We start from the raw sequence: 17,627 nt of genomic DNA, 5'->3' as shown, positions 1-17,627 counted from the left end.
GGCGTGACGTCACCGGACTGACTGCAACCAAAGTCCAACGTTTATGTTTATGTTTGATCAGACCACCTCAACATGTGACCTTAACTTAGCTAACAGGTCTCTGTAGCCACACTCAGAGGAACACCAAGATATAGCTTTAACGCAGAGAAGAACCGACCTCCATTATAAGGTCCAGATCTCTGGTAAGGTTCATCTCTAGTCGTCACTGTTGCCCTTTTCGTTTTAAAGTATTAACTTGCCACGGCTAGCTTGTTAATGTTTACAAACGCTAACGTTAGCTTCGACCTCTAATGAATAGCAGTGGTTACAGGGCTGTATTTTGGGTTAAACTTGATCATTACATTTGATGTTTGATTCCGGGATAAAGGTTTGTTAATATTTGGTGACATTTGATTCATGAACACAACAGCTGACTTCGCTACGCAGCTCGTAGCTAACGCTAGAGCTAACCGTTATCCAACGTCACCTATTCGGTTGAAACGTTTTGTTTCTGTCCAGAAGCGTCCTTCCTAACGGGGACCATTCTAGTCCCCCGGCCCGTGTGTTTCGCGTGCATTGTCATTAGCGTATGCTACAGAAACTCTCCCTTGTGCACTTTCTCCACCAGGCGATCGGGAAGAGAAGAGACAAGCATTGGATATGGAGGGTGAGAAGGGAGGAAAAGACTGTGACGCCAGATGCGCTGAAGAACTCCGGCTGGTCCTCGTCGGAAAGACCGGCTCCGGCAAGAGTGCTTCTGGAAACACCATCCTGGGCCGGTGGGAGTTCCTGTCACAGATCAGTGCGAGCTCAGTCACCCAGATTTGCCAGCTTGGAAGCTCCGAGCTGGCAGAGGAAGAGGATGCTGAGGAGGATGGACAGAGCGCCGCCACACGGAGGAGGAGGACGAGGAGAATCACGGTGGTCGACATGCCGGGGTTCGGGGACACTCACCTGAGTGAGGAACAGATCCATGCAGAAGTTGCCAAATGTGTGTGTCTCTCTGCACCCGGGCCACACGCTTTCCTCCTGGTGGTGCCGATCGGTCGCTACACAGACAATGAGAACCAGGCTGCCTGCGAGTTGACCAAGATATTTGGGGAGGATGCACTCCATCACCACACAGTGGTTCTTTTTACCCGAGGTGACGACCTGGAAGGTATCGGGATTGAGGATTATCTGTGGCAGACTGCACCTGCTGGGCTGAAGGCTTTGATTGACAGGTGTGGGGGCAGGTACCACGTGCTTAACAACAAAGACTCCAGTAACTCGGTGCAGGTTAAAGAACTCCTAATGAAGGTGGACAAGATGGCGAAGCATACTAGAGAAGGGTTTTACACCAATGGCATGTTTTTGGCAGCAGAGACTGCCATCAGGGAGGAGCAGAAGAGGATGTTAAGTGACCGCGGGCAGGCAGAGGGGGAGGAACGAGAGAGAAACTATGGCAGCAGGGAGGAAGAAGCTAAACTGTCAAAGCGAAGAAAGCGCGACTTTGAGTCGAGAGCAGCAAACACCGATAGAGGGTCAGAAGGGGGCAGGAGGAGGGAGGTTGAGCGAGATAATGATGAGGATTTCAGGGTGGAGAGGTGGACAGAGGAGAGCGGAGGCAACGCCTTCAGCTTCCTGAGGGACAAGTTCAGAGGCAGGCGCAGGGCGGCGAGCAGGCGGCAGTCCATCCGCTCGTCCTTAACTCGCATGAGGAGGGAGGCTGCGCTGTCCGCCGATGTGCTGCAGAGAATTAAGACCCTGGTTGCAGCTGGAGCCACCGGCATGGCCGTGGGGGCATTGTTTGGGGCAGTCGCCCCCTTGGCCGCCTCAGCCGGGGCATCTTTGGTTGGGAGCTCAGTCGGTTTCGCTGCGAGTCAGTTCGCCGGGATGTCCGTAGCGGGAGGCACCGGTGTGGGGAAAGCCGTGGGGGCGATCGTGGCGGCCGCTTCGGGGAAAACCGCGGTGGCTCTGGGCGCGGCAACGGGAGGAGTTTTGGGCGGTTCCGTCGGGGCCATTGTTGGTGCTGAGGCTGTAAGTCCCAGGGAGGGTGCTCTGGATGCCCTGGGGCAGGTTAGTCTCATTGGGGCCTCTGCAGTTGGAGTGGCCGCAGGTGTGGGAGGCACCATGGGAGCCGGGGCCGCTTTAAGCGCAGCCATGGAGGGAGCAGCGTTCAGCACGGCGGCCCTTTGCGGAGCCGAAACTGCCTCAGCGGCAGTAGCAAAGGCCTCTGTCGCTCAGAGCAGTTTATCCTCAGTTGCAGGGCCGCACGCGATGGCCGCTGTAGGGAGTGTAGCTGCAGGTACGGGGACTCCTCCGTGTGCTGCAGCCGCAGGAGCCCTGGCTCAGGAGATGGCTGCCAATGTCCCACTGGCTGCTGGGTGTGGCCTAACAGGGCCGTGTGTGGCGTCGGTGGCCAGCAGGGTGGTGTCAGATCCCTGGGGCAGCGTGGCGGTATCGTCACGCATCCTGACTGCAGTTGCTGACATAGGCAAGGCTGCAGCAGGCATTGCTCTGGCTGGTGGTCTGGTGGTGAAGGTGGTGAAGGAAAGAATAAGATGTGGCACAGGAACAACAGAAGCCAGTTACTCGGAGAAGAAGTCGTACGAGGTCTACTGGAACAAATGAATGAGGTCAACCCCAGTCGTCACACGGAGGATGAGATCATCATTGCTATTTTTGGCCCCGGCCTTCTAATAACGTATTAGACTCAACACTCTGTAGCAGCGGGAGTTATGACTTTGCCACAGAAATGCGAACCACCTCAAATATTCAATCACAAATTACAATAGATGAGAGAGAGAGCAGAATTTGTAATTGCAGAATATTGGTTTGAAGTGTTTGAGCCTGATGAACCGCTTCAGGGACATTTACAATGTTGTGTGGGCTGACTAATGAAGACAATCACATTTTTGTCTGAATCAATTTTTATGCAGTTGTTATTCGTCTCACGGCTCGTTGGTTTTGAACACAACCCTTCACACCCATTATACAAATAAAATGACTAACTGAAATAGGCTGACAAATGTCGGTCACAGAGTTCGGCTGTGTGTGTTCAGTCAATCGGATGATATTGATTTCATGAAGCTTTACAATTTCACCCTTTGTCCTTTCTAAAAGAGGATCACTCAAATAAGACATTTAGCTGTGTAAAAAAAGTGTTTGTACTTACAGATGAAAGTGGTTGGTTGCCTTGCAGTGTTTCACATCCTGTATATGTAATACATTAGGTATTGACTCAAGTTTTGAGAAACAAGATTTCAACCAACACTGTCAATGTGTTAACAGCTCAGTGTTAACTTTGCTGCAGTGAAATAAACAATTAAAAGTAAAAAAGTGTTTCTTCTTTCAGTGAATGCATTTCATGTTTTGTGTGCTTTAATTGTTATCTTATCAGGGCAATACTTATTTATTGTTATCTACTGATTCATGTATTTTTAACACTACTCGAAATGTGCTTTATTTGTCTAATGAGCACCACTTCTATTCATGAAGATAGGGGGCGCGGTTTATTCAAATGACACGGAAGCGTCTGATGGATGACGTACTATCAGACCACGGCGAATGCGACCCTTTCATTGGACGATGACGACTGGTCTCATGACAACAACAGCTTGGCTTCGACCAATGAGCGCCCGCCTTCAGCCTCAGAGTCTGTTTGTGAATGACGTAATCAGCGTAAAACAAGATGGCGACGACTTAACCGTACATCGGCGTGAACTGGTTTATCGACGTCGTCGTCTGCCTCCCTTGAGGCGTCCGCCTTGTCTCACGGTCGTTGCGAACAAGAGTTGTCCTCTCGGTTAGTTGCAGGTGTTGTGGGCGTCGCTGAACGCCACAGAACAGCCCACCGGTCTTGTGTATTCTCCCCCCTCCCGCGTCCCTGCGGTGACAGCCGGGGAGCCGAGGGGCGAAAGGACACGATGGACACCGGAGAGTACATCTCCACCATGGACAACATGGACCCGACTTTAGCCGAACTCGGAGACGAATTCACTCTGGGGGACATCGACGGTGAGTAGTTGTGTCCCTGATAACGTGTCAGTCAGTGCGAACGAAGTTTGAATGAAGGCTTCGCGAGTCTCTCTGTGCAGCGCGGGCCACAGGGGAAGTTCAGCATGATCACTTCCTGTAAATGAGGAAAAAGTTCAGTGATGAATGTGTCTTCATACTTGGATCAGCAAGATTTGTTCCGGACCAAAAGCACATTGCAAATACAAGCGCATCCTCTGCTAAGTGGAAACATGGATGTGTCGGGTTGTAGGTGTTGTTTTCGGTCGGAGGTGGGTGTCATCCATCCATCAGCTGGGCTCGACCTGACCTATAACCTGAACCATTGAGATTTAAACTATGACCTTTATGTTAGGAATTATGCTTTTGGTGGTATTAAATGAAGAACTTTCTTCAGCATCTTTTTTTCCCCCAAACATAATAATAATCTGCAGAGGCGTCAAGAGATGAGTTAGTGGCACAACATCTGTGTAAAGATCCAGTGTGCGCGCTGTAGCCGGGCCCTCAGGGGACAGCATCCCCTGGTCCCTCTCTCTCTTTAACAAAACAAGTTTCGCCCTTTGGCAGCCGTTGAAAGGACCGGGCTTCTGGTATAACGCTGGTCCACTGCGGAGTCACCAGATTCCCATTAGGGTGGAAATGTACTGAATAACAAATCACCAGACTGGACGTGTGTGTGTGTGTGTTAAAGATGAGCTCTTTTCGGAGGTAGAATCCGGTCTTCTTGCCAGCTAGTTGGCACAGCAGTTGGTTTATACCACTAATTTAACCATATAATGTGACCAATAATAATACTTGCTGCACACAAGCTAATGCAGTTCCAGAACCTAATCCAGCCTTTTCGTTCAGGTCAGTGATTCTCTTTTCTCATCAGGGCCCTCGGACAGAGGTAGCAGAGACCTCGGCCACACTTGTGTAGTCAGACATAATAATTGTGTGACAGCAAGGTGCAGATTGTGACTGGGTGAGAAAGAGAGACAACTGAGGGCTGACTGATGAATTCACAGGCAAGCTGCAACAAAGACGGCCCTCCCTCACTTGAGTTTCTTCACTCTTCCCTCTCCGGTCTGATTGATAAGTTCAGGCTGAGCAGAAATACGGACCCTCGTTACAGAAATTGCAGGCACCATCGTCCTTAAACATACGTTGCAGAATATGTTGTTTTGCTTTTTATCATTCAAATTAAAATGCATCCCAGCCACCTTCAAATCTTCAGCGGTGGGTCTGATTATTAGCGTGTGCGCTGGCTTCTGTTGAGCCATGTTCATGGAGTGTAAGGTCTCAGAGGCCCCTGTACAGGCTCATGCAGTTGACCCTTGTATCCATCCAGAGCATTCCTCCTCTCCCAATTATTCTCTCAGCAACCGCAGCTCTGATTATATAACGTATTTTCTCTGCGTCTAGCAACCAAGGAGACTGTCCCCCCCCCCCCCCCCCCGCTGAGGGATTTGCCCTCTGTGTGCATGTGTGAAGCTCTGAGGCCCCAGACACCCCCCTGACATTTTTTGTGACCCTCTTCGATTGACGTATTTTATAGTCCGGACATTATGTACCAACGGAGACAGGCGGCTCTGTGTGCGGATGAGAACACCTTTATTGCTTTATGCACTATATAAAAATGCAACAAGTGACGAGCGGAAGGCGACAGGAAGTTGGCCTCGGTTGCTGGGAGAGGTGTTGTTGTTGTTTTTGTCCACTGTTAACTCTTAAGCTTCATAGATCTTTTCTGCCATCAAATCGATCACACCGAAATAAGAGATGACAAAATGTCTTTGTTCTTTTATCAGCATGTGTCACCGCTCTATGAAACTATTCTGTGTGGACAAGTTCCTAAAATATTCCAGACTGCCACTCCTTGCCTCTAATGAATGACATCATCACAAAGTACCGCAGTGATTAGAAATAACGTCTACATGTTCGAGGACTCATTGTTAAACTGCACCGTAGCGTCAAACGGGCGGTTTGGGCCTCTTGGCCCTGTGACGTCCTGTATCTCTGACTATGGTTTATCTACAGTTAATCTTCCCACTTAGAATATTAGGAAAGTCCCCGTCAATGAGGGTAATGGGGGATATCATTTCACTCTGAAACGATCCGTAGACTTGTTCTGTCGGGTTGTCTGGTCTCGCTCCGCTGAACAGTGAGACCAAGTTCAAGGTACTAAGTTCAAGGCTGAACACTGTTTATTGACACCTCATTGACCCTGATGGATGAACCCGAGCGCACTGAATACTATCAGTGATGAGAATCAGTCACAGCAGCTTCCACCATATGGAGACCAGAACATTCATCGAATGTTTGTACAAGTACCAAAGTCCTGGGAGACTATGAACAGCGTACAAGACATTAGAGAGACCTTAACAAACAAAGTTAAAGAGATAATCATTGAATGCATAGTTTTATATTATTTGTCATTTTAGTTTTAGGTGGAACTCCATTTACAAACAATATACTCCGTAGAGTTACAGAATTAAATAGACAAAAGTGCTTCGTTTTTCAACATAATTACCAGCATGTTTAAATCAATGATGGTGGACTAAATATTAAGGGATCTGTGTCTGACATTCTGGGCTTGCTTGAAGCCTAAAAAACATATTGAAATGGATTTCCTTAATCATAAATCAATTACAGAAACTCAACATTAATGAGGAAGTGATTTCTGGTGGGCAACAATATAAACTGAGTTTATTGTCATTTTACAGAACCCAACATCCTACATTTGGATGACTTGGCCATCAAAGCATCTTAAATATGTTTTATTTTTATTTTATTACTACTGTATGTTGGGAACAATGTATCAACCCCTACTAGATGGGGTTTGTGCACCAACGTTTGACACAACAGGAGCAAAGTCAATCATCCTCGTTGTGCCCTCCATCCGTCAGGTCTCTCTGTGTTGGTTTACTCTTTATCAAAGTGCCCGATGCCGTCCTGTTTCATGGCCATCAGTCTTCTTATTTCATGGCCATCAGTCTTCTTGTTTCATGGCCATCAGTCTTCTTATTTCATGGCCATCAGTCTTCTTGTTTCATGGCCATCAGTCTTCTTATTTCATGGCCATCAGTCTTCTTATTTCATGGTCGTCAGTCTTCTTGTTTCGTGGCCATCAGTGCGTACACGACACTCTTTTTCAAGGTAAAAAAACGGTTCAAACAGTAGCGACTTTGTTTGTGTGTGTGTGTGTGTGTGTGTGTGTGTGTGTGTGTGTGTGTGTGTGTGTGTGTGTGTGTGTGTGCCAACTCAAGGCCAAATACTTTGGCTTTACTCATCTTATCTGTCGGCAGTAAACCACATACGGATGTAGAGTTTCAATCAAAGAGTTCTTTTCATGGACACTTGGGAAAGTGATATAGTGTATTGCAGTGTTTCCCCTGCCATTATATTAGGGCTGTAAACTTGAGGGGGGGGGCCCTGTATAGATTATTATCTTCCTGGTACTGTAATATAGAGTGTGTGTGTGTGTGTGTGCGCGTGTGTGTGTGTGTGTGTGTGTGTGTGTGTGTGTGTGTGTGTGTGTGTGTAAGGCCTAAGCTCAAATGAAGTCAACTAATTGTGAGCAATGTGTTAAATAATTCAAATTCATCTATTATTTTGTTGTATATTAACGTTTTCCAACGTCATTGAAGAGTCCGTGTTGTCTCCTCAGAGATGCTGCAGTTTGTCAGCAACCAGGCGGAGGACTTCCCGGACTTGTTTGAGGACCAGATGGCCATGGCGAGCTCCGCGCAGAGCGCTGCCGCCGCCGCCGCCACCCCAGCGCCGCGCCCTGCCGTCCAGACACCTCCAACTCCTCCGACCCCCAAAACGCCAGCCGCCGCTGTCTACCAGAGCTCCACGGTCAGCCTGGTCAGCCCCCGCACGCTGTCTCCCCAGTCGATGCCCCTCACCCCTCCCCTCACCCCCGGACAGGCTCCCTCGCCCTCGGCCGCCCCCGCGGTGCAGCAGCAGGTGACCCGCAGCCCCCCGCTCCTCCAGCCGCGGCCTCAGCTGGTCCAGCCCATCCAGCCCCAGCCCCAACACACAACCCAGCCCGCCATCCAGGTATCTACTGCCCCCTCCCCCCCCCACCAAGTAGTTGACTCATCATTTTTGATCGTGTTACTGGTGGTGATAGTGAGCTGGTTCTCATGCAACGTTGTTTCAAGGCGCCTGCATCTCCTGCTGAAAATAATTGAAAGGGATTTTCTGTTTTGTGAATTCCCTTTTCAGTTATTTGGCCATCCATACCAAAAAAAAGCTTCTGCTGACAGGAGACAAAAATAACCATAGTACTGACGGACTGTAAAATATAATATCCAGCTCAGTAATCCAAACAAAGCCCGTCTCAGCAGACCAGCGTCAGTCTGACCGATATAGTTTATTGTCTTGAGTAAAAATACTTTTTTTCCTGGTACACTGGAATGCGTGTTTATATTTGTTTTCCCTGCATGCAGTTGCACGCCCAGGGGATCGCCATGCAGACCCAGAGCTTCCCGGTCCACACCCTGGTTCAGACCCACTGCCAGACGGGGATGCCCATCCAGACCCAAGCGGCCCAAACGGTGATGATTGCCTCCAACGGCGGGCAGTCCCGTTTCATCCAGAGCCCGGTCATCTGCCACCAGAGCCCAGGCTCTAGTTTCCAAGGTAACCAAAGAGAGGAATAGGAGGCCGTTCTGCTGAACGTTTTGAGATTGCTTTTTGATGAAGTATGAGAAACACACAGGAGAATACTGGTTGTATTTACTGTGCATTACAGTTTCTCTTTATGGTTACACGTCGTTATAATATGGTTTACTCTCACGTTCCGCAGTGTGTTTTCAATTTTACCGACCGAATCAACCACCATCTTGTCTCCCATTCGCAGTCCTCCAACCACAGATGCAGAGCATTATGACGTCACCGCAGCTGCAGCCGATGACCATTCAGCACCAGCGTGTTCTCACCCCAACCGGTCAGACCATCCAGACGCTGTCCTCGCCCGCCACAGTCCACACTATGCAGCAGCAGATGCAGCAGGTTCCTGTGCGTAAGCTCGCAGTGGACAGCGGTGTATTGATGATTAGCAGATTATAACCGGCAGAACACTTTCTGAAAAAAGCTCATCCAGGATCTGTTTTGATCTTTTAAACTCCTTGTAAACAAACATGAACGCTTCCGTCAGGTTCTCGTCCAGCAGCCTCAGATCCTGAAGACTGATTCACTGGTTCTCACAACCCTGAAACCAGACGGCACGCAGGTGCTGTCTACCATGCAGAGCCCTGCAGGCATCGCCAACTTCACCACGCCCATCCAGAACACAGCTCTGCAAGTTCCGGTACTCGGCGAACCTGAACGATTGGATATCACTGTTTCGTTGTCATTGATGGCCGTGTTTTAGTTTCCCCACACTGACGACCGCAGCGCTGATTTCTGTCTCCAGACTTTGATGAGCAGCAACATCCTCACCACCGTCCCCATGATGATGGGAGGAGGAGACAAGATGCCGATCAAGCAGCTGCAGCCAGGCACCGCTCACGGCGCACACATGGTCAGATCGAACGTGGATCAAGGCCAGATGGTGGGAGGAGTAATAGGCCCGGGAGGGGTGGTGAAGGAAGGCGAGAGGAGGACGACGCACAACATCATCGAGAAGAGGTATCGCTCCTCCATCAACGACAAGATCGTGGAGCTCAGAGACCTGGTCATGGGCAATGACGCGAAGGTTAGCCCACCCGGGAGAGTCATTCTGTATTTGTAAATGAATGGACTTGAGAGTTGGATCCTCAAATTTACTCCTTTACAGATACACAAGTCAGGAGTGCTGAAGAAGGCTATTGACTACATCAAATACCTGCAGCAGGTTAACCACAAACTACGGCAGGAGAACCTGGCCCTGAAGATGGGCAACCAGAAGAACAGTAAGTGTTTACGTTTAGTGAAGTCTGATCTGAAGCAACTTGAGATTCCACTGAGTCCCCCTCTCTGTTTCAGAGACAGTGATTCTGTCTGAGGACATGGAGCTCAAAGAGGAAATAGTGATGATGTCTCCTCCGGCCTCGGACTCTGGTTCCCCTCCGCAGTTCTCCCCTTACTCTGTTGACTCAGAGCCCGGCAGCCCCTTGCTGGATCACGAGCAGGTAACAGTCTTTAAGGACGTGGCGGATTTGATGGATTACTTAATTTTTATTTTACTACATTTAGAATTTATTCTGAACATCTGAATTTTAATGTTGAAAGAAAAAATAAAATTTAAAATAACAGTTCTCACACAAACCATACTTTTTAGGTCTCAAAGTAATATTCAAATTCTAGATTACTAAAATGTCACGGCCATAATTATCACACCATCATTACTTCAGGTTCATAGTGTGAATTTCCCCCGTGCTATTGTATGTGACGTTATTGATTCTGATCTGATTGATTCTCTCTCAACGCCCCCGTCAGATGAAGATAGAGCCAGACTCTCCCCCCTCGGTTGGAGTGATGGATCGCTCTCGACTGCTCCTCTGCGCCCTGACCTTCTTCTGCCTGTCCCTGAACCCGCTGCCCTCTTTGTTGGGCTCTGACGCCTCGGGGAGCCCCAGCCTGTCCGGGGGCCACGGGCCGTCTAGAACGCTCGTCTGGTTCCCGACTCACACACAGGACTTCGGTGAGCATTCAATCGGTGACGCGGCGGAGCTACTTGGTTGTAAAGTGTTCTAACAACTTTCGGCATGTTTCATCTCCTCCAGCTTCCTGGCTGCGGTGCCTGTTGCCGTGGGTGATGGTGTGGGTGCTGAGCGGCGTGGGAGCCGTGTGGGGTTGTGTCAGGGTGCTCTACCTGTGGGAGCCCGTCACACCCCTTCACTCCCCGAAATCTGTGTCCTTCTGGAGGCATCGGAGACAAGCAGACCTGCATCTCAACAGGGTGAGTGCAGACGAGGCCTGGAGTCAGAAGTTTAGTCTTAAACAAGCCAAGTAAAACCACTTGGAAGGTTATTGATATTTACTGAAGATCCGTTCACCCGTTTGATTGGCTTTTATTCTTTTTGGCGATGTCTCCGTTGAGCCTGCGTGTTCTCTGTTTTATTTTTAGCCTTTCCTCTCACTCTTCCCTGACTGATTTAGCTCACCCTTTGTTCCTCTCCTCTCTCCCGCAGGGGGACTATACAGCGGCGATGGGCAGTTTAGAGACCTGCCTGTCCGTCTTGACCCGAGCGCTTCCCTCGACCACCCTGGACCTGGTCTGCTCGCTCTCCTGGAACCTCATTCGCTACGCCTTGCATCGGCCGACCCCTCTGGGTTGGCTGGTGCATCAGGTCGGCGGGAAGCACGAGGGGGAAGAGTCAAAGACCAGCGCCAAGGACGCAGCGCTGGTTTACCACCGGCTGAGCCAGCTGCAGCTCACGGGTGAGCGTTGGGACCAAAGACCACACTGTACACAGGCAGGGTTTAAATAAATGACGCCACGCTCGTATCAATTCAACAAATCGATATTGGACCTTTTCTTTTCACTTTGACACCATATGAAGAATCAAACACAATGATACAGTGTCTGTTCTCTCTTTCCCTCTCTGTAGGAAAGCTGCCTCAGCGTAACAGCCTCTGGGCTTTATCCGTGTCTCTCAGCGCGGTCAACCTTAGCCAGAGCGCCCAGGGCAAGATGGCCCCCGCCCAGCTCACCCAGATCTACGTCACTGCAGCAACAGCCCTGCGCACCGTGCTGGGCCACCACCTCTCCTGTCTGCCTGTGAGTCGGTCACATGGTCAACTGTCCGTCACTATTTCAACGGTATCTCTCAAGTTTTCTTTCCATCCTCAGCATTTTTATTTTTTTGTGTTTGTTTCTCAGGGTTACCTGTTGAGTTGCGCGGAGAGTGTGGCCAGCCAATCAGAGACCAGGCCAATCCCCGACTGCCTGCGCTGGCTCTTCACGCCTTTGGGCAGGCAGTTCTTCCTGAGTTGTGATTGGTCGGTGAAGTCCGAGAGCAGCGACGGGGTGTACACGTCTCAGAGAGAACCAAGTATGACATGAATACACAAATACACCGTAGTCTATTTACCGGCATGTATTTCTGCCATTCGTTTGTTCTTTACTTTAGTCTTTTTTTAATTAAAATATTTCATTTGAACTCAATTACAGTCCAATAAAGATTCTTTTTTTAATTAATTTATTTTTGTTTCATAATTTATAAGACCAGATAAATTCATGCTTTTTAAGTTTCTCCTTTTAAAGCAACTCCTGTTGCTGGAATAACTTTCTATGAAAGGAATTAAAATATTTTAATATTTAATTGGGTCTGGAGTATTACTCCAGCTATTTATGGACCATGTAGTAAATATTGTTAATACTATTTGTTTGTCAATTCAATGTTAAAGAAACGCTACGATGTCACTTTTCACCTCGGTTCCCTTCCTTGTGGCTCTTACCCCAGCGGACCCCATCGCCCAGCTGCACCGCTGTTTCTGCAGGAAGCTTTTGGAGAGAGCCGTTCACACTCTCATCCAGCCGCAGAGCGACTCTGACGCGGGCAAACGCAACAGTGACTCTGGGTAAGGCGGAGCCGCACCAGCAGCGGTTCTACCAGATGGATGTGAATTAATGACTCACCCAAGGATCTCTTCTCTTCTCTTTCTTTCTTTTTTTTCTTTTTTCTGTCTCTTTTCAGGGAGTTCTCCAACGCCCTGGAGTTCCTCCAATTGTTAAACAGCTGTACAGAGGACTCTCCGTCCCCTCCGCCCCCCTTCTCGACTCCTCCCAATCACACCACCACTCCGGGTATGAATAGCATGAGGAGAACCACCATGTCCAGTCACGATAAAGCATGAATCACATGCTGATGCTTTTTGAGTGCAGAATGGGGGGGGGCTTCTGTTTTTCATTAGCGCTCATTAATCAGATAGCCATCAGAGTTATTACCGTCAGCATGAATGGATTTCCTGTATCATGCACTGATAACCATTTTGGCTTTGGGGATTCATCTTTTATCGGATTATCACAGATAACACTTGCAATGCATAAGAACACATTGACAATCTGTTGAAAGGATGTTAATTAGCAACATGTTCATTGATACATTTTTTTCTTCACACAGACATTGTGCACGCAAAGCCTTTTTATATAATCGCACACATGCAGCTTTTGAACCTGCAGGAGATGCGTAGCAAAGACTCAAAGACGGGGTCTCAAGCATCATATCATCTTTCCCTCTTCCTTCCTGCCAGTGGGAGACCCGGTGAGCCGTTGGTGGGCTCTGGTCCTGAAGGCCACCGTGCATTGGCTGCAGGGCGATGATGTCGCTGTGAGGTCACTGTTGGTGGAAGCAGAGAGGATGCCGAGGGCTCTACACACTCTTGAGTAAGTAAAGAAAAATCTTCTGTCTTCATGTGACAAAACGCAACCTCCAACCCAACAATACAGTATTTAATTCTCCAAATTGTTGAGTATTGCAGCAAACTTTTCAGCTCTAATTAGTCTTGACTTGGTCATATTCAAACCTTCTCTAACCTGTGTAGATTTCAAACTGAAGGACGGTAATAAAGACAATCAAGCATTTATCTTTGGTGTAGAGAAGCCACACTAGCCGTCCTCACTGTCCTCTACTCTGGTTCAGCCACCCTCTGCCAAAGGCTGTGCTGCTGCTCTGCAAAGCTGTCCAGATGAGCCTGCCTCCTGTGAAGGGAGAGGGGGCGTTAGCCTACCTGTCCCACTGTGACAGAGCCAGCGGCTACCTGCGCTCCAGCATCTCCGTGCCGGTCGCCCAGACCGGGAACTGGCTGAACAAGGTAATGTGTCCCCGGCAGCGCCCCTTATTTCCCCGAACTCTGCTCTGGGTCTGTGGTCAGAGCGCCGGTTTACATCTCGTCTGCTGTCTTGCACCTGTCTAACTCTGATGCATGCACACACACTGAGGAGTGTCTCAGATGGGGACAGGCTAACGCGGGGCTGTGCGGGTGCCAGGAGGTGGCTGTGGTGCATTGTAGTTGCATTGCATGGTCCTTAAAGCCGAGTGCAATGTGTCTGCAGTGCAGTACAGAGGCCTCCCCAATCTGCACGCACCCAGCTGCACACCCTGCCACTTCACACCAGACGGCAGTGAATATCTCCGTGCTGCCTTTTACTATAAGGGGAGAACCACTGGTGATGATGATGGTTCTGTTTTGGTGGGTTCTAGTTGAATTGCAGTCAACCAAAGAATACTATAAATGGAAAACATTAAATCCTTCTTTTTAATGCATATGGTAGATGCACCCAACAGCGCTTTGATCTTTTCTCTTCCTTCCCTTTCAAGGGGGTGGAGCTACTGATCTGTGACCTTCTGCTGACCTTGAGGACCAGTTTGTGGCAGCGGGGAGGAAGCAGTAATGGAGAACCTGGCCCGGCTCCTGGATCCCAGTTGGCTGGTTTCCAGAGGGACCTCAGCGCGCTCAGAAAGCTCACACAGTGCTACAGACAAGCGCAACACAAGGTGCATTCCTCAATGGATCCAGTCAGAGAGTACAGAACCGTGTACACACACACAAGGTGTCAGAATCTGTGACAAAACAAGTGCCGGATGAGATATATTCCTTTATTTGGTTCATTTATTGCTCATGTGTTTGTTAGCATGGAAAAAAATGGATAAATGCCCTCACCAAAATATTAGATTTGTATTAGTTTTCACTTTCTAGAATTCAGCCAGAGAATAGAAAAACAATGTATAAAAATACAACATTTACAAGCAGGCAACCCTCAAAAAGTAAAAATACCCACAATGTGTTTCCGGCACGCGAACAAAAACCAATTGTAAGCCCAGAGATCTGCTGGGACCAGCTGGGAATCTTGGTCCGGGGAATATTGCATTGACTGTATCAAGATCCCTCCAGCTCTTACTACCGGCAGAAATACATTCCAACAATTCCAAAAATGTAACACATCATCAATCATACTTGTAAGACCTATTGGAGGAGTCATTACTGTGGCCAGAGGATCTTCAACAACTACTCCTCTCACAGTGGGGGCTGCTCATTTGTCTTGTGTGAGTCTCTTAAGAACCACATGAACACAGAACTGCAGAGCGACAACTCACTGAGAAATCCGTGCCCAAGCTGCTGCGAGGTGCTTCACATGATACCCCTCCTTGTTTGTTATACGTGGATTAAACCCATGTGTTTCCGCTCCAACTCTTTAAATTCTTGAGGACCATCACTGCAGCTCTCCTGTGTTTGTGATATTTTTTATTCTGCAGGTGTTTCTCCATGAGACCACGGTGAGGCTGATGGCCGGAGCCAGCCCCACAAGGACACACCAGCTGCTGGAGCACAACCTCCGGCGCAGGACGCACAACTCCTACACAGCCGGTAAGGTGGACGTAATCGTCATGGTTACAGATTCGTATTCACACTCAAACTCAGGAGGGGAAGTTCACAATGCGTTGCTATGATAGTTCATCTTGACTATTAATGGCAAAAATGACTCTCAAAAGCCATAGAGAGCAACACAACTTTGTATTCACTCACAGGTAATCGCACACACACACATTCACGCCAGAAAGCAATGGACCCTGAACTCTACTGTTCTCCTTCCCCCACCCTCCCCTTGCTGCCGTCTGAAGGTGAGAGCCTCCTGGGGGAGCGCGAGAGGGCTCACGCCATCCTGCTGGCCTGCCGCCACCTGCCCATGCCGCTGTTAACCCCGCCCGGGCATCGCGCCCGCCTGCTGGCCGAGGCCAAGCGCACCCTGGAGCGGGTGGGAGACCGTCGCTCCCTGCAGGACTGCCAGCAGATCCTGCTGCGCCTCAGCGGGGGCACAACCATCGCTGCCTCCTGAATACACACACACTGCTAGATGGAACACACGCACGTATTAGGGCTACTCACAATACGACAAACTCCGTAAAGATATAAACTAGGCTACTCATCCACAAGACTTTTCTGTTAAACTTTTCTCACCCACAGACAGCTGATTCCTCTTCGCTTACTTTCACTGTTGCTGCACAACCGCGCCCCCTTCTGGTCATTAATAGTAACGTGCCGGTATCCTCGCTCATTCTTCACAGCGCTTCACAACAAGGGAAATCAGGTTAACTAGGCCTCAAAGGGAAAAGGGATCACTATCTGATAGTGATTTAAATGAATGCATTACAGCAACGCATTGATAAGCTGTAGGCCACCGAGCTGTACAATCATTATTGGCACACGGCAGAGATATTGCTGCAATAACGCAGTGTCATTGCGCTTGCACGCTTCAATTCGGGGCGTGCCGGAGTGTTTGAGAGTAGACGGCCGAGGCCTTTTGAGCCCGGCTGTGGTGTAGCATGCAGAGGGATAGATTATCGCGCTTTTAAACACACAGCGCTGACTAGCGTCTCTTCTTATCTACCTCACACCTCGTGAAAAAAGGGTACCGAAGCACCGCGTCAATTATACTGAATATGAAACAAGTGACCGTTTGAAGTGGCGCTTCAATCCAGTGCAGCGTCATTCTGCTACAACCTTGCTGAGCTGCTTTACTTACACTCTAGGATGCATCAGTACAGTTGCTTTAGGAATTTGGTTTGCAGCTGCAGAGAGTGCAAAAGAGAGAGAGCGCTGCTGCTGACATGCTTTGTTCTTTCTAACAAGGATCAGAGGATACACACACACACACACACACAGACGCTTCTTCATACTATTCCATATTCAATTAATTGCATTTGAATTCCCAATGTGATTGTGTATATAGGTTGTACATAGGCAGACACACCGGAGTAGATTAAACAGGAAGTCCTTACTTCTGCTTGAGAGGACACTGGTATCAAAGAAAGCGCTGTATCGTGTCAAAGGGGTAAGCGTTTCCTGGCAGGAGCGCTCACCAGCTGCCCTAAAGTGATACTCTAACCAAACTCTCACCTGCTGTGGTCTTACGAGGTGGCCTCAAAACAGAAATAAAAACCCATCCAAACAACAAGTGACTGCTGTGCATCGAGCGCACAAGCAGTGATGGTCAAAAGCTTTAGATGCTGGTTGGCGTATCACTTCAGGACATATCTGAGTGAAAAGGGGCCGAACGTGGTGATAAAGGTGACATATGGGATTTCTTGGATGTGATGTAAAGCTTTCAAGAAAAATGGCCTTTATGTAATGTAAAGAATTATTTTATTATGTTTCATCACATGTGAAATGATGGAGGAGTTGTATGTTTTGAGAGGTCTTGGTCCAATTAGCTTTTTATTTGTAAATGTTGACGTACACACGAGCACGCACATCTGTCATTCCTGTTTCTGTGCACTGTTTTTTCTTATTTAACGGTTATGTAAGATTAATATGAGTCCTGGTATGATGTTTTATATCAATAAAAGCCTCCTTGAATCAGAAACAAAATCTTTAATAGGACGATTTTGGTCAAAACCCACATTCAAACAATAATCCTGACATTTTAGACGCCCTTTCTTTAAATGTACTCAAACACACCGTGAGCCCACGGTGTAGGTTAGAAACCGAAAGAGTCCTGAATATATTTTGGTATGTTTGCAGAGGAGAGCAGTGCTCACACAGCCACCTGCGGCCTGGAGGTTTGGCTTTCATTAGTTATGTTACAATAGTTTTATTTTTTTGTCTTTCCCTTTTGTGTTTTATGGTTTGACTTGTCAGTCTGTGTTTCATTTTGATGTTTGTTTTGTAATAAAACAACACATGACAGTGCTTTCTGTGTATGTGATCTTTTAGTATTAAAAGTACCGTGCTGGAAGTGG

General features: G+C 48.4%; 2 protein-coding genes across 2 annotated transcripts; both read left to right on the top strand.

Annotated features, from left to right (window-relative positions):
- The first annotated feature begins 40 nt into the window (after window positions 1-40).
- On the top strand, window positions 41-3,002 carry LOC120828121 (uncharacterized). The gene is made up of 2 exons (XM_040191484.2): window positions 41-182; window positions 608-3,002. The coding sequence occupies exon 2, from the start codon at window positions 640-642 to the stop codon at window positions 2,590-2,592; it is 1,953 nt and encodes a 650-aa protein (XP_040047418.2). The 5' UTR covers window positions 41-182; window positions 608-639; the 3' UTR covers window positions 2,593-3,002.
- Window positions 3,003-3,602: 600 nt separating this feature from the next.
- On the top strand, window positions 3,603-17,577 carry srebf2 (sterol regulatory element binding transcription factor 2). The gene is made up of 20 exons (XM_040191476.2): window positions 3,603-3,978; window positions 7,622-8,016; window positions 8,409-8,601; window positions 8,822-8,979; window positions 9,119-9,271; window positions 9,377-9,658; window positions 9,740-9,854; window positions 9,928-10,073; window positions 10,381-10,585; window positions 10,668-10,843; window positions 11,076-11,325; window positions 11,496-11,665; window positions 11,768-11,939; window positions 12,351-12,468; window positions 12,585-12,694; window positions 13,141-13,273; window positions 13,530-13,701; window positions 14,208-14,384; window positions 15,144-15,255; window positions 15,510-17,577. Exons 1-20 carry the CDS (start codon window positions 3,888-3,890, stop codon window positions 15,722-15,724), a joined length of 3,543 nt encoding a protein of 1,180 aa, XP_040047410.2. The 5' UTR covers window positions 3,603-3,887; the 3' UTR covers window positions 15,725-17,577.
- Window positions 17,578-17,627: the final 50 nt, after the last annotated feature.

Source organism: Gasterosteus aculeatus, chromosome 11 (assembly GCF_964276395.1).
Source record: "Gasterosteus aculeatus chromosome 11, fGasAcu3.hap1.1, whole genome shotgun sequence".
NCBI classification, from domain to species: Eukaryota; Metazoa; Chordata; class Actinopteri; order Perciformes; family Gasterosteidae; genus Gasterosteus; species Gasterosteus aculeatus.
The sequence above is the reverse complement of the archived record's forward strand: the minus strand, read 5'-3'. Positions and strand labels throughout refer to the sequence as shown.

What these genes read in the sequence shown, in the direction of transcription:
- LOC120828121 (XM_040191484.2), top strand. Translation starts at nt 640, where the DNA reads ATGGAGGGTGAGAAGGGAGGAAAAGACTGTGACGCCAGATGCGCTGAA.
- srebf2 (XM_040191476.2), top strand. Translation starts at nt 3,888, where the DNA reads ATGGACACCGGAGAGTACATCTCCACCATGGACAACATGGACCCGACT. An exon ending in GATGGGCAACCAGAAGAACA is followed by an intron (nt 9,855 to 9,927) that starts GTAAGTGTTTAC and finishes TCTCTGTTTCAG; the next exon opens with AGACAGTGATTCTGTCTGAG. An exon ending in ACCACCTCTCCTGTCTGCCT is followed by an intron (nt 11,666 to 11,767) that starts GTGAGTCGGTCA and finishes TTTGTTTCTCAG; the next exon opens with GGTTACCTGTTGAGTTGCGC.